Here is a 15040-nt window from a genome sequence, read left to right as displayed (position 1 = left end):
GTGGACTGGATATTAACGCAATCTAGATCCTGTTTCCTGCGAATAAGAAGCTCGCACCATATACAATTACGATCACTGACATATTGCTTATTTTTGAGCCTAGGATGTTGACGAATTGTTCCAGCCTGGATTCCCCAATTGCTGAGTCCTAAGTTCGACAGTCGACAGCTCCGATTGACGACCAGTCCAGTCCGTCCGGTCATCAGAGAAAGAAAGTCCCACAGACCGATTCGCGTGTATCCTGGGTAAGAGAGCCAGTTTGGTTCTCAGAAACGATTATGGCAGTCACCTTTACGGAGGATAACATCAGGGATCTACGGCATCGCCTGGAGGATGCGGCCATCAAGTGTTCGGAGCGCTGCTTGTATCAGTCAGCCAAATGGTAATATGTCACGGTTCTTGAGCGGCTGTGCAATATTGATGGCATATTCTAGGGCTGCTGAGATGCTAGATTCTCTATTACCCGTCGACGATTCCGAGACTGACCCCGATTCGCCCATGGACCTTGCGGAGCCTCCCACAGCTCCCAGTAACCCATTTCTTCGCAACCAAGATCCTCTAGAAGCTACACTCGAAGCTCAGGAAGCACATAAATACCTTCTCGCAAAGTCCTACTTTGACACTCGTGAATACGACCGCTGCGCGGCCGTCTTCCTTCCTCCGACGATACCTACTGTACCTCTCTCATCTGTCTCTCCAAACACGAAATCGCGAACGTCCCTGACACCGCAGAAAGGGAAGACAAAGGCGTCTCCGTTTGCTGGTCTGAAGGCAAATACCAACACCAGGAATCCGTATCCCCGCTTGAGTCAAAAGTCGCTGTTCCTCGCCTTGTACGCGAAATACCTCGCAGGAGAAAAGCGCAAAGATGAAGAGACGGAAATGGTACTAGGGCCCGCAGATGGCGGCATGACTGTCAACCGTGAACTGCCAGAGCTCGCTAGGGGTCTGGAGGGGTGGTTTGCAGAAAGAAGGGAAGGGGGTTTGGAAGACCGTGGCCAAGGGTGGCTGGAATACCTCTACGGCGTCATTTTATTGAAAGGCAAAAACGAAGAGGAGGCCAAAAAATGGTTGATACGCAGTGTTCATCTATATCCTTTCCACTGGGGAGCCTGGCAGGAATTGAATGATTTGCTGTCCAAGACGGAAGATGTATGTTTCTTGGATACTTTCATGCCTATCTGGGTGCTAACTGTCCAACAGCTCAGGCAGGTAGCTGATCTGCTGCCGCAAAATATCATGACCCTCATATTCCACTGCTACTGCAGCCAAGAGCTGTATCAAGCAACGGAAGACACTCACCAGACATTAACAGAACTCGAATCTATTTTCCCCAACAGCTCGTTTCTAAAGACTCAAAGAGCTCTCCTTTATTATCACTCTAAAGGTACGTCTGTTCGCTTACATTCAAATTCCTGCGCTTATTCGAAGCAGACTTCGAGGAAGCATCACACCTATTTTCCGACATTCTCATAGCAGAACCCCATCGTCTTGACAGTCTAGATCACTATTCGAATATCCTTTACGTTATGGGAGCTCGACCACAGCTTGCTTTCATTGCTCAACTCGCAACCGCAACGGACAAGTTCCGTCCAGAGACATGCTGCGTTGTGGGCAACTACTATTCCCTTAAATCTGAACACGAGAAAGCGGTCATGTATTTCCGTCGTGCCCTAACCTTAGACCGCAACTTCTTGTCAGCGTGGACGCTTATGGGCCACGAATACATCGAAATGAAGAACACCCACGCCGCCATCGAGTCATACCGCCGCGCTGTGGATGTCAATCGCAAGGACTACCGCGCTTGGTATGGTCTGGGCCAGGCATATGAAGTCCTGGATATGTCTTTCTACGCTCTCTTCTACTACCAACGCGCTGCAGCTCTCCGACCATACGATCCTAAGATGTGGCAGGCGGTGGGATCATGCTACGCCAAGATGGGCCGTGTCGAGCAGAGCATAAAAGCACTTAAACGCGCTCTCGTCGCCGGCTCGTACTATGAACCAGGTGACTCACAAGGCGGACCGGGTCGAAAGATCCTGGATCCAGAAACCCTATATCAGATCGCAACCCTCTACGAACGCCTAGAGGACGAGGAAGAAGCTGCTGCATACATGGAGCTCACGCTGCAGCAAGAGAGCGGTGAAGTCATCCATCAGGATGCTGATGACGACTCCGACGCGGAAACTGAATCGGGAGATGAAACTGGGCGCAGCCGTCGCCGTCGCGGAAAGCTCTACGACGACGAAGACGAGGAAAATGAAGCTGTTGGTGGCACTGGCGTTACGGCTACGACTTCCAAAGCTCGACTGTGGCTCGCGCGCTGGGCACTCAGACACGGCGACCTCGACCGCGCCGATCAGTTGGCCGGAGAATTATGTCAGGACGGAGTAGAGGTCGAGGAAGCAAAAGCCTTAATGAGAGATGTCAGAGCAAGGCGTGAAGGAGGGGGTTAAGGACAGAATGCACTGGCACTACTTTCATTGTATGATATCCTGGGCATATGGTCAAGGGCGTTTTACTCGCTAGGGTTTCAATAAGCGGTTCAAATAGGATATTCTCAGATGTGCTAAGACCTTTCCAACGGTGTAAAATGTATACACCACATCATTCGCTCATATGCTGAACAGTCCTCTTACTTTTAAGAAAAGTAGAAGCTCTGGAGAAAGCATGGCGCATTTTGTATGCAAATACAAAGCTCAGGAACCAATTGAAGAACCAAATCTGGAAGAGTTTGGTAATGGGTATAACAAATGGATGAAAGGGTACGTGGATAAAGGCACAATGGAGGGGTATATGGATGCTTTCTGGTGGAAAAGCAATGATGGACACTGCTGGACGACTTTGCAATTTAAGGTCTCAGACAGAGGCCTTGGTGTCCACATAGAGGTCACCATTTACATGGACTAGAGGCTCAATGGAGAGGAACTCCCCGAGACCTTGTAGCATAGTGCAATCCCACGCCATGTGGATAGTAGTGCTAACCTTGTTATCGCCTCCGGGAGCCATGCCTGTTTGCCCGGCCAATGAGTATCTCGGTTCCGCCGGGCCCTGTGCTTCAACCTGGAGTCTATCTACATTCCCTGGGCTGAGATTGTGGTCCCATGTGATGCATGAATGGAAGTGATCCATAGCTATTTGTTTCCATGTCTGTCTGAGACAAAATCTGCTGGATTCGATGTCTGTTCTGTCTTTCAGAAGTCGCCAATCTAGCACAAAGAGATGACCTTTGGAAGGTACCTCCTGCTGGGTGGTCGATATGCGGGTCGCAAGCTCGGTGCTTATAGTCGATATCTCATCAAGAAGCCTTTTCCGGCGGTTGATGTCGACAAAAACGACCCCTAGCGCAACATTCGCAGAAGCTGCAGCAGGGTTCGATCTAGTCAAAGCTTGTCGGGTCTTCGTATTGACTAGTTCGTCAATGAAGTGGCACGCATCGGAGGTGACTCGGCATTCTCGTGTTTCTGGTATATGGTTCCTCCCATCTAAGTTTGAAGAGAGGGATCGACCAATATAAATAGGAATCGTAGTGAGCGGTGATCTGAGGCAAATCTTGACGGGAATCGCTTTATCAGGATTCTGTGGGACACTGACTGTTCCTGTTTCCTGTACGACAGTGGATCTATTCCGTTCGATTACTTCCGTCTTGTCATGAAGTTGATGTGAAGTAGCCCGCTGTGAAACTGAATTCTCATCCTGAACCGATGCCATCATGATTGAACCACGGCTCCCTAAATCTGCACTGTCCTTCCGTGGCTGTATGTTATCAAGGGAAGTCAAAGCGCAACTTGATAGAGGAGTTGTCTGCTGGGCCTGTAGAGAGACTTGACTATTGTCTGTGAAAATGACGATATCCTGTTCGGAGGCATGAGATATTTTTTGGTTCTTCCGCTGATGACCCTCTTCAGAAACATCTTGGAAAGCACTGGAAAGACGGCGCTTTATAACAGGCCGCGCGCGTGAGCGCTCCCATGTTGTTTGTATCTTTTGACACAGAGGACTAGTGCCTGGGCTGTGTGTAACTAATGAATGGCGGGGGAAGCTTGGACTAGTGCTCAATACCTGCCTGGAAGACGGTGAGACGGAAGATGGTGAGATAGAAGCCGCGGAAGGCGTTGAGCAGCGTGACACAGTCGTATCCTGAGACCTGTCAACTATGTACTCTGACCTGTTATCTTTATGCTCCACCCGTTTCCTCCAGGTGGCCGTCTCCTGCAATAGCTCATCAGTTGGGACAGAGCGGGCCTTTTCTGCCAGCTCCTGTAGCTCTGCAAAAGAAACCGTCTCCTCAAAGGCCCTATCAACGTGAATCTTTAGGACCCGTGGAAAGCGAAGCGTGAAATATGAAGCATTCGAGGGCTTATCAAACCCACTTCCCAGCAATTCCACTACAAACGGGACCTTAAAGGCGGCATCCATGTCGGGCAGGTCTGTACGGCCTTTTTGCACAATAAATGCAGAATTCGAGTCCGGTTCGCAAGCACGAAATCGGCCGATAGAATTCAGAAGATGCATAAACTTTTGACTCAAGGAGTGATGATCGATCACATCAACGATCCTGAACTTAGGGAGTGCGTTAAATTGAGAGACGGCATTCTTATTTTCAAGACATCCGACATGGAAATGAGTCCATAGTAAACCTTGAATGCCCTTCAGAGCACTAGCATCTCGGGAATTGTACCCCCCACCGATAAGCACAAGATCAACGGTGTCACCAAGTCCTGGTATATAGTCTTTCTTGAGTTTAATCCAGCGTCCAAACGTCTGGTCCATGTCTGTTGCAAGTATCGGAAAGTAGGGCTCGTCGCAACATTTGAGCACAAAACCCTCCCATCGCTGCGCTATCCCTCGAGCGAAGGTCCTTTCAAGGCAGCTTTTGCTGTCGCTACGAGAGAAGTCTATGACTTCCTGCTCTGCAATTCCGGCCCGGCCTGGTATCTGTGCAATAAGCTTCTTAAGAAGAAGTCTCCGTTCCCGATGGGGCCACGCCAGACAGATATCATTGTCATATAATAGGACATCGTAAAACATGATCATTAAGTGTTCGTAAGGTCGTGGCCTAAATCGGTTAATCGGGACTCAAACGTCTTGCGGCGAAGCACGACTCACTGTGAATCGCTATCCGTTCCAATAAACGCTCCAGAACGTGTTATGTGTTTTCTTAGTTTATGAAACTCCAATATTTTTTCTTCCCTGTCACTCCAGACAAGTAATTCTCCTTCTAGAATGCATCGCCGCGAGAAAATGCAATCGCGCTGTCCCATCCGTAAACATTGCTTGATCACGTTATGAATACCAATTCGGTCAATCGTCGAGTCCTTGCCACTCTTAGAAAATATTTGTATGCAGTCTGGCTGCTGGGAAAGATCAACATGGATTTGGCAATACTCTCCATCGTATTTTCGCTCGACGCTCATTCTTCGTCGGCCGACCATCTGGCAACAGTGTTTGATGCTTCTTGCTTTATAAAAGTCAGGCCGGCCAACCTTGATCCCGATCCGTGGAATTAGATACTGGATTGCGTTTTCACACAGTAACCTAGCGACTCCAGGTTCTGGGCATGGCTGGAAGCAATTGAGTGGACTGGTGCTTAGCATACCCGCAGCGGCTTCGAACGAATCCTGTAGGAGAAGGAGGTGAGGCAGGAGGAAATGGATCTTATGCAGGATGAATTTTCCAGGTAACATGACCGGACAATAAGACTTAAGTATCAGGCGAGTAAGCCATTTTGCATCCCTACTGCTCACCCTCCGATAGAGGGGTCCAAGTGTGTCCTCAACGTCGACTGCTGTGTGCTGTCTGCGTAGTCGGGGCCCAGAAAACCGACATCTGGAGGCAAGCTTGTCCATAGCAGCATCGATTTCTTCCAGTGTGAGTTCCCGGCCATTTGGGACATAATTTTCAGCTTGCCGCATCACGTTCTCAACACATTGGCCGAGGTCACTGCCTCCGCTGGCTCTCCAGCTGTCGAGCTCTTCTTTTCTCGAGACACCTAATAGAAGGCATCGAGCAATGACTCTCGCCAGCGAGGCATCTTGGAGCCAGTAGACTCTGTCCGTTCGTTTCTCTGGAAAGAAACAGGAAAGGAGGGCCAAAAGATCCGTGTCCTTCTCAGCGATCTGTCTACGGTGAAGCTTGAACCAGGAATCTATAGTCGAAATATCGGGGTCTCTGCTTCGTGCTGCAGTGGACGCCTTCACTATCCTGTTAGCTTCGAGGTCGGAGAGTAAGTCGCACAAGAAAGAGAATTTGAATCCCATTCCATGCTCTCGGCACGACCAATGTATGCTCTGCGGCTGTTCTAGCTGCGTGACCTGACGAATACAATATGTTGATTCAAATGAGGTGCACACAACACCCAAGGCTGGAACAAGATATATATATAGACACTAAGAGAACTTAGGAAGGCCTTGGACACTTGATATTTTCTGTTAACAGTGAGGGTTTCCAGGAGAATGGTGCGGGACACGGCAGACGCGAGACTTTATTAGGGCCAGACGGAGACGCGTCCATGGAACGCCTGGTCACGTGCGCTCATTTACACTTATATAGCGGTAATATCAATATTCACGCCGGTCTAGATCATTTTTGTAGCTGTCTAATTTCGGGATAGCAGCATTTCTGCATTCATGTAAGTAGATAGAATACATTACTGAAAAGGCGACTGCGTTGGTCGCAATCGTAACATGCTTTCAGTGCGCAGCATGACAAGCGCCACCTTGTCCAAAGACCATGATCGCCAAACTCCGTCCCAGTGCCTAAGATCCATATCCGCCAACAGTAAACACAGCTTACACGGTTGAAAGCGGAGAGGGAGTCGTCTCTCAAAGAATACCTTGCTTCTGAAGACTGCAATCTAGTTAGCATGACACGTGGCAAAAGATATAAGGTAAGAAAGAGGACAACATACTCAAGATAGATTCTTTCAGGCATGACATTGCCTTCAGCATCTTCCATTTGTACCACATTCTCACGGGAGTCTCTTTCTTTCTTTCGATTCTGTTCTAGCTTCTCCCACAACTGAATAGCATCTTCGATCCTAGTAATCTCGCGGAAAAGATTGGTCTGCGATGTGATTCCAAGACATTTGAGCCCATAGATGTGTCGAGCTTCTGAGAAATGCTTGTCGAAGGCACGTCGACCCATGTATACGAAATTTCCACAAATCTCGCAGGGAAACTCGACCCCAAGACCATGGAGCTTATAGAGCCAGTAAGGAATGGGTTTGCCATCCCAAGCCAGCGGTAACTTCAGGGGGTTATAAATCTTCTCATCAGCTTCCTCGTCTGACTCGTCTTCTCGACGCCCAGTTTGCTCCGACTCTGCGAACAAAGCTTCGAGTTCCATCTGGCGCTCACGCTCGGTCATACCTTGCTTCCGCTCCACATTGACTCGTGTCGCTTGTCGCTCCGAGTCGAGAGCCTGGGCCAAGGACCGGATACGGTGCTCACGCTCCGCAATTGCCCTCTCTTTCAATCTCTGCGCGGCAGAGTTTACAACACCACTAGAGACAACCTTTGCGTCGCCGGGTCCTTGAGACTTTCGAGCCTCTGCTGCTCGAATGTGTTTCTTGCCAGTGAGGTGATTTCTGTAGACGTTCTCGTTCTTAAACTCCTTTTCGCAATCTGCGCACCATATTCCTTCTCCAGTGCCTTCGGTCTTCGGTCCCTGGGCGCCATCCGCTGGCTTCTCTTCGCCCCAACCAGGAATCTCGTTGGCATTCCATTGCTTGTCAAACTCCTCATCAAAGCTGGCAAAAAGCTTGTCGAGGTCCTGAAGGGGGCGCACTCGCTTAATAAAACTCTCCAAGTAACTTGCCAGGCCGCCCACGTACTTAAAGTACCTATCTGACACTTTGTTGCTTCGTTTGACGGGGAGCTTCGGCGGAGTAAAAGCATCGAACACGTCGAGGTATTGTATATAAGTAAGACGCTTAACGCCCGGCAAATTTAGGTATTCCTCGTGGTTTTCAGTCAGATCCAGAAACTGACCAAAGGCTTCTTCTCCAGTGAACATGTTCTCAACCCCAGACCCGAACCCATTTTCTTCTCCTGGTTGCCGCCTCTTGTAAGCCCGTTCCAAATTTTCCACTGGCTCGTTCGGGTATCGTCTGTGGAAGTCCTTGATCTCGTCCAGACGCTTGTAGAACTCTTCGAATGGATCACCCGTTGAGATAGCCTGTATCTCTTTCTCTCTCAGTCCTTCTGCATCTTTGTAGATGTCGAGGAGTCTTTGCGACTGCTCCTCAATGCGCGTTAAAAAGCCGGCGATTTCGTGGTCGCGATTCAAGCGTTCCCGAATCTATTGCTCAGAAACTGTTAGCAAATTTGAAGGTTATGTTGAGGTTGATGTTAAGCAACAACGTACGTTTCGGGGTTCTTCAGAAACGCGATCGCTGATCCCCTGCTCGAGCCTCTCCAAATCCTCGTGGATGAATCTTTGATCTTCCAGTAACATGATGAACAATAGGCCAGTTGAGATCTTGCTGCGCAACTGGATTGTTCGTGCTTAGAGATCGCAAGTAGCCACTTACCGGGCGACCTGCGCGACAGCTTTTCCGAGAAAGCTTCTCACGTGACGATAGCGGGTGGCGCTCGGACCAGACAAAAAGTCGTCGCGAGGAGTTCTGGAGAAACGAACAGCTCACTTGATACCATTATCTCATTAACAGATCTTTTCTCCTCCTCTTTACCGTTACTTAAGCACTTTCAAGATGGCGGACGGTATTGATCGCAAGGCTGATGGTAAGCTACTGGTGGTCGTGCCCATTTGCAGTTCAAGGCTGACATTTGGTATAGATAGGATGGAGTTTACGACCTCCAAGGAGGTCACGGTTGCTCCGACCTTCGAGGACATGCACTTGAAGGAGAACCTACTACGCGGTATCTATGCGTATGGTTATGAATCGCCATCCGCTGTCCAGTCTCGCGCAATCGTTCAGATTTGCAAGGGTCGCGATACTATTGCGCAAGCACAGTCTGGTACCGGTAAAACGGCGACTTTCTCAATTAGTATCCTGCAAGTCATTGACACCGTTGTCCGTGAGACTCAAGGTAAGAGATATCTTGCGACTCTGCATGTATAGTGTATACTTATCGAAACTGTAGCTCTCGTCTTATCTCCTACCCGCGAACTTGCTACCCAGATTCAGTCCGTCGTGATGGCTTTGGGAGACTACATGAACGTCCAATGCCACGCCTGTATCGGTGGAACTAATGTCGGTGAGGATATTCGAAAGCTTGAATATGGACAACATGTCGTCTCTGGAACCCCCGGAAGAGTTGCAGATATGATCCGTCGCCGCCACCTGCGCACTCGCAACATCAAGATGCTAGTCCTCGATGAGGCAGACGAACTCTTGAACCGTGGTTTCCGTGAGCAGATCTATGATGTGTACCGTTACCTGCCTCCTGCAACTCAGGTTGTCGTTGTCTCCGCTACTTTACCTTACGACGTCCTTGATATGACGACCAAATTCATGACGGATCCAGTGCGCATTCTGGTCAAGCGTGATGAGTTGACACTCGAAGGTCTCAAGCAGTACTTCATTGCTGTCGAGAAGGAGGAGTGGAAGTTTGATACTCTTTGTGATCTTTACGACACTTTGACGATCACTCAAGCCGTTATTTTCTGCAACACTCGCCGCAAGGTCGACTGGCTTACCGACAAGATGCGCGAGGCAAACTTCACTGTCTCCAGCATGCACGGAGAGATGCCGCAGAAGGAACGTGACAGTATTATGCAGGACTTCAGACAGGGCAACTCTCGAGTGCTCATTTCGACCGACGTCTGGGCCCGTGGTATCGACGTGCAACAGGTATCGCTTGTCATCAACTACGACCTACCCAGCAACCGTGAGAACTACATCCACAGAATTGGTCGAAGCGGTCGATTCGGCCGGAAGGGTGTTGCCATCAACTTCGTCACTAGCGAGGATGTCAGAATCCTCCGAGACATCGAGTTGTACTACTCTACTCAGATTGATGAGATGCCTATGAATGGTCAGTCATCCTCATTAAACGTGCAGCTACCCCGTACATTCTTAACTAACATATCCATAGTCGCGGATCTGCTGTCTTAATGGAGGACTCTTATTGCACGGAATGTTCTTTCTCCTCACCTGTTACAAGACCTTTTCTTAGTCTCCCGTGTCGAAAGCGGGATCCTCCTGGGCAACTAGCATCAAGCGGGCAATGGATAAAATCCATCTTAGGGCCAGAGATGGTTACATTGCGTTCTCTGGCTGCATCATAGCATAGCCAGAAACAAGAAACAACAGGGAAGGCCGGTACAAGCGTGGAGGAAATGGGAAAAATACCAAATTGGTGAGTCTCCCCGTTCCTATCATCACAACTCATTCCAAATCCAAACCAGCAAAGCTAACATCCACCTTTTCGCTTTCTTGCCGCAACAGCTATAGCTTTTCAATATCCATCAAACAGCAAAACCGAAGGGCCTTTCGGCCTTTTCTTCAAATTATCTAGTGGGATATTGTTAATTTTCACTTTCCAAATAATGGCATGAACTATGGACATCAGTCGTCCACTTGGCGTGTTTCTGAGAGCCTAATCAGAGCTCCATTATGAGTTACCGTATGAATGAGAGAAATGATATATTGAGACTTTTGTTTTATTTTCATCCTGTTCGGCGTGGAAGATAACTGAAGTGGTAATGAATCATGCAGACTTCTTCTCGCCGTGATACCATTTCCAGTTAATATCGTACGTATACCTGAACGACGATGCATTACTCGATTTTATCTTCGATGAAAGACCGGAGGTTAAAAGAAAAAGACATACGAACAGACGTAATTGCTGGTAAATACTCAGAGTAAATGGAGTAAGGGAAAAGCAAGACACAGGACCGCACTCCGCCACCGTAAGTTAGCCTCGCAACCAGTTTCACCACGACCCGATGATGAACAATTCGCATAACAAACAACATGAAAAATGGTGAGACTTGTTCAATGACCAGTGATGCAAGGACCTAGAAATGGGTGTGATATGTTTGTGTGCCAAAATGAGAGAGGGTCCACTCCGCTGTCTTTCTCAAAAATGCGCATGAACATTGCAAGGGGCCAAGTCACAGATGAGGAAAATATGTCTAAAATGCAGAAGAGACCCGATGTTTTCAGGGAAAAAGAAGAAATCTTGGGTATGATTCTCTCCGGATGATGCAAGACGGCAGAACGAAGCTACATGGAATGACTTGATTATGAGTGTTTCCGGGTTAAAGACTCGTCGTCGATCGCAACGCGCTTGTACGCGCAAACCCGTTTGACGAAGGTATTCTGCGTTTCCCTGCTGCTGCGTCACTCGGAGGTTCCCGTGTCCAGCTAAATCGTGTTAATACTGAAGGATCGTTAGATGGAGACATGGCTAACATACATTCGAACTATTCGGTCGTCGCCGGCGGAGGCAAACATGCCGGGATCGGCGGGGTTCCACGAGATTGCATTGACACAACCGGACAAGTGACCCTCTAATGTCTCCACGAGGGTACTATTTTCTTTGTGCCAAATGTATATTCGAGCGTCTGCACCAAGTTAGAACATGGAGAAACTGGAAGATTAAATATTTTACCTTCACTACCACTGACAACGAAATTTTCCGCCGCACCGCCGAAAGTACTTCGGATAACATACTCGCCTTGCTTCTGCCCTCGGAACCGTCGTATAACGTCCGTGGTCTCAATATCGATAAGTTGTATCTGCCCCTCCGCGAGGTTGACCAGCATATACCTCGAGTCATGACTAACAGTGACAGATGTTGGCTTGCTCTTCAAAGATAAGCAATAGTCTTCTTCGTGTGTTGAGAAGTTGTAAACATGGACTCTCTTATCGACATCAGCCGCAATTAACCGTCTCCCATCTGGCGTTATGGCACAGTCTTGGACTCGGAAAGCCCCAGGCCACCTGTACAATGGATCACCTCCAATACTCCAGTGACAAAGCGACGACGTGAGATCAAGAGATGCTGTTACAAAAGACTGTCCATCTGCAGCCCAAGCTGCCGCTGTTACTGGCTCGCTGTGGTGGTCGATGGTGAGAAGAAGGAGTCCCGTCTACAAAGGAACCGTAAGCTTTGCGTTCAGAAATAGGGGCAATGGTGACACCTACCTCTACATTCCATACTCGAGCCTTTTTGTCCTGAGAGCACGCAATTAATTTTGTGTCATCTGGACTCCAACTCACATGAGCTACCGGCCCTTCGTGCTCCACGAATCTGTGCAAAACAGTAAATGTAGCAGTATCGTAGATTATGACGCTGTGATCTCGACTTGCTGTTGCTAGTTTCGTGCCATCATGAGAAAATTCACAGTACCAGACTTCGTTGGAATGCTGGCTCAGCTCAATAGTAGCGCGGAGCGGGAAATCATTCCTGTCACACATATGATCGGAATAAAGTGAGGGAGCCGCAGCAGTATTGTGATAGAGACACTGGTTGATCTGGCTCTGCTTTACATGGTTCAACAACACAGCGAGACGGTGGTCCGGTATCATAACCGATGGTGATATGGACTCTGGTGCTGCTTAGCATTTATGCGATGAAACACTTGACTTTGAAGGTATAAAACTCACTTGATAATTCCGACAATAATCGTTCTCGAGAGGGACCCAAAGGTCCGTCCCAACCGGCTTGTTCATGCAAATGCTCGGCGGGGCACATGAGGAGACTATATGAAAAGACCGCTTAGTATACGCTCCTAAGGCAAGAGTGACGACAGACCCATCGAATCTAATCTCACCTTGAAAGAGCGTGGAGCTGGGGGATATTATAATTGAGTGGTGTCAGCTCTTGACGAAGGACCATTAATGCTGCACCAAGATCCCGCGCTTCCAATAGCTCGAGAAACTTTTGTTGCCGGAGGCAAAACAACATTTCGTTCTTGTCTGCATTCTCCGCCAAGACTAGTCTTGGTTCATTCTGAATCTGGCCATCACTATCACCTACAGCACCACTGCTACCGTCACGGCGGAAAGAGCGGATCAATATGTTCTCGGCGTCTGTCCACTGTCCATCCAGAATTGCACTCCTGAAGGCAGCTACAGCAGGACTTTCCAGTTGATAACCACTTTCTCGAGTCAATGTATCGGCAGATTCATTGTAGCCCAGATCGTATAAACTCTGAATTAGAATTCTTGTCACCTCCTCCCGATCATGACCAAAATATGACGGTGCACTTGAAGACTTTTTAGATGATCCGTTCGCTTGCGGTTGTCCGTTCGATGTGTTTCGAGACAGTGAGCGGCCATTCAGAGAGCTCGAGATGGAGGACTTGCTTAGTGGTGATGCTGCGAGGCCGTTGGACGTCTGTGAGAAGCCATTCGAATTTGTCGATACTTCACCATCGGGTCGCATATTTGCCAAACGCCTGCGCTTGGGAGACCGCGAACGCCCCTCTTCACGGGAATATTGTTGATTGATATTGTATTCTTCAGAAGCAGCCCCGCTTCTGTCTTGCTCCCACTGTAAGCTTCCTTCCCCCGCAGTGGTATTGTCCGAGGGGTCGGGTGATGAACGGCGGCGACGGCGGCGGTTGGAAGTTCGTAACGACCGTGAATCAGATGAAACAGTATATCTACTGTCGACAGTAGTTCGTAGAGACTCAGACTCGACACCACGTTCCGTTGAAGAAGCGGGAGCTGCAGCTGAGTCCTGGGCGTCTCTTTGACGAGGAGACGCAGCAGAATCTATGGTGATAGGAAGATGAGGGCGGTCGGAGGCGGCTGAGGTGGGTATATACGGGGAAGAGTTTGCCAGATCGAAGACGGAGACCTGCCCTTCGTCCTGGCTCTGTGAGAGAACCAGGTGAGCAGGCCTGAAGCAGTCGTGGGATGTCTGCTAACGCCGCAGCGATGTCCCACGTGCGGGATCCAGTCACAGTTCAAGAATCGGTCAATTCTCGATGAGGTCCAAAGAGATAACAGCACTCCCTGAGGTAACTATCCAGGATTCTCCCTCCCAGCTGAAGCTCTGTATGCAGTTTTGGTCGTGCTCGTTTCGCGGCTTATCTCCCTGGAGATCTGACGCAAGTTGAGCTGTCGTCTGGGCGTAGGAAGCTGGCGGGCGATGACGGACGGGATTTAGTGGCAACAACGACACAAACGGCTCGAAAGAGAGGCCAGAAGCTCCAATGCGGTACACTATCAAAGGAATGGAGCTGAGCGTAGGGGTAGGATACGGTAGTGAGCAGGACGAGGGGGTCGATAAAGGTGTGTTAAGCAGCGAAAGTCGAGCACCGAAGTCGTCGGTGGTTGGCCTAGAGTACGGCCGCCCAGCGTAACTTATTATTACTCCCCCGTGGCCGTGGGGCGAAACTGTAAGTAATAATCCTCTCTGCGACACCCGGGAGACTTCTAACATCCTGAATCTACGAAATCTCCCACAGAAAATATTTATATAATCCCAGTTGCTTCAGCTGGATGAATATCCTTCCTCATATTGTACACTATCACTTCTGCCTGGGGCAAGCAGTTTCTTCTCCAGAGTACTATTAAATAAAAGCAGACCAAACACCGCCAACCTACGGCACCAGATCGTCAGCGATAACATGGCCGTGACGCCAACCATCCGCTTATCGTTATCAAGGAAACCGTCTTCTTTTGAGGAGTACAATAAAGGAACACATCGCTGGCGCATTCCAGGTACAACAAGATAGCAGTCCATCTCTGACTGACATGCCCCGTGAATGGATGACTTGTCGGGAAGATCCGCGTCTTAAAAGGTCTCATCCACGAATGTTAATTTAATCATCTGATCAGCAGTCGATAAATTGTTGACTAAAGTGCCTTGGTACGCTGCTGATTACCCTTTTGAGTACAGTAATAATATTCCGGTCAGCCGGTGACTTCTTTTGACACACATATCCCATTCTACTGCGATGACAAGAATGCTAAGTACCCAGGGAGCCCCAGAACATGTTTTGTCCACGGTGACTACTTATCCTATCCTGTCCAACCAACCGGCCCGTTCCAACACATCATCTGAGAGCAACCGGTATCAAATCTAAGGTTGGGTGGTGACCTTGCCTGAAACGG

At 49.0% G+C, this 15040-nt stretch overlaps 5 protein-coding genes across 5 annotated transcripts; 2 read left to right on the top strand and 3 right to left on the bottom strand.

Annotated features, from left to right (window-relative positions):
• Positions 1 to 9: 9 nt before the first annotated feature.
• Positions 10 to 2658, top strand: C8Q69DRAFT_114424 (cell division cycle). The gene is made up of 4 exons (XM_028625146.1): positions 10 to 382; positions 435 to 1152; positions 1204 to 1387; positions 1435 to 2658. Exons 1-4 carry the CDS (start codon positions 279 to 281, stop codon positions 2454 to 2456), a joined length of 2028 nt encoding a protein of 675 aa, XP_028481639.1. The 5' UTR covers positions 10 to 278; the 3' UTR covers positions 2457 to 2658.
• Positions 2659 to 2859: 201 nt separating this feature from the next.
• On the bottom strand, positions 2860 to 6260 carry C8Q69DRAFT_408428 (ATP dependent DNA ligase domain protein; the record flags this gene model as incomplete). Its single annotated transcript, XM_028628194.1, has 2 exons — positions 2860 to 5059; positions 5110 to 6260. 2 exons carry the CDS (start codon positions 6258 to 6260, stop codon positions 2860 to 2862), a joined length of 3351 nt encoding a protein of 1116 aa, XP_028481638.1.
• Positions 6261 to 6572: 312 nt separating this feature from the next.
• C8Q69DRAFT_480887 (hypothetical protein) lies at positions 6573 to 8512 on the bottom strand. The gene is made up of 3 exons (XM_028631553.1): positions 8368 to 8512; positions 6911 to 8301; positions 6573 to 6849 (listed from the first exon to the last, which is right to left on the bottom strand). Exons 1-3 carry the CDS (start codon positions 8455 to 8457, stop codon positions 6825 to 6827), a joined length of 1506 nt encoding a protein of 501 aa, XP_028481637.1. The 5' UTR covers positions 8458 to 8512; the 3' UTR covers positions 6573 to 6824.
• A 126-nt stretch (positions 8513 to 8638) lies between these two features.
• Positions 8639 to 10269, top strand: C8Q69DRAFT_114193 (putative eukaryotic translation initiation factor eIF-4A subunit). Its single transcript, XM_028625144.1, has 4 exons — positions 8639 to 8744; positions 8799 to 9053; positions 9108 to 10001; positions 10062 to 10269. The coding sequence occupies exons 1-4, from the start codon at positions 8714 to 8716 to the stop codon at positions 10079 to 10081; spliced, it is 1200 nt and encodes a 399-aa protein (XP_028481636.1). The 5' UTR covers positions 8639 to 8713; the 3' UTR covers positions 10082 to 10269.
• Positions 10270 to 11229: 960 nt separating this feature from the next.
• C8Q69DRAFT_488770 (WD40-repeat-containing domain protein) lies at positions 11230 to 14366 on the bottom strand (the record flags this gene model as incomplete). The annotated part of the gene is made up of 8 exons (XM_028632070.1): positions 11230 to 11335; positions 11388 to 11535; positions 11583 to 12063; positions 12119 to 12522; positions 12581 to 12675; positions 12748 to 13581; positions 13615 to 13796; positions 14082 to 14366. The coding sequence occupies 8 exons, from the start codon at positions 14364 to 14366 to the stop codon at positions 11230 to 11232; spliced, it is 2535 nt and encodes an 844-aa protein (XP_028481635.1).
• Positions 14367 to 15040: the final 674 nt, after the last annotated feature.

The sequence above is a fragment of the Paecilomyces variotii genome (assembly GCF_004022145.1).
Source record: "Paecilomyces variotii strain CBS 101075 chromosome Unknown C8Q69scaffold_15, whole genome shotgun sequence".
NCBI lineage: Eukaryota > Fungi > Ascomycota > Eurotiomycetes > Eurotiales > Thermoascaceae > Paecilomyces > Paecilomyces variotii.
The sequence above is the reverse complement of the archived record's forward strand: the minus strand, read 5'-3'. Positions and strand labels throughout refer to the sequence as shown.

Excerpts from the sequence above, each read along its gene's own strand:
- C8Q69DRAFT_114424 (XM_028625146.1), top strand. The coding sequence starts at position 279 with ATGGCAGTCACCTTTACGGAGGATAACATCAGGGATCTACGGCATCGC. Across the intron at positions 383-434 it reads TTGTATCAGTCAGCCAAATG|GGCTGCTGAGATGCTAGATT; the intron begins GTAATATGTCAC and ends GGCATATTCTAG. Across the intron at positions 1,388-1,434 it reads CCTTTATTATCACTCTAAAG|ACTTCGAGGAAGCATCACAC; the intron begins GTACGTCTGTTC and ends TATTCGAAGCAG.
- C8Q69DRAFT_480887 (XM_028631553.1), bottom strand. The coding sequence starts at position 8,457 with ATGTTACTGGAAGATCAAAGATTCATCCACGAGGATTTGGAGAGGCTC. Across the intron at positions 8,302-8,367 it reads TTTCTGAAGAACCCCGAAAC|ATTCGGGAACGCTTGAATCG; the intron begins GTACGTTGTTGC and ends TCTGAGCAATAG. Across the intron at positions 6,850-6,910 it reads CCTGAAAGAATCTATCTTGA|TCTTCAGAAGCAAGGTATTC; the intron begins GTATGTTGTCCT and ends ACTAGATTGCAG.
- C8Q69DRAFT_114193 (XM_028625144.1), top strand. The coding sequence starts at position 8,714 with ATGGCGGACGGTATTGATCGCAAGGCTGATG. Across the intron at positions 8,745-8,798 it reads TATTGATCGCAAGGCTGATG|ATAGGATGGAGTTTACGACC; the intron begins GTAAGCTACTGG and ends CATTTGGTATAG. Across the intron at positions 9,054-9,107 it reads CGTTGTCCGTGAGACTCAAG|CTCTCGTCTTATCTCCTACC; the intron begins GTAAGAGATATC and ends TCGAAACTGTAG.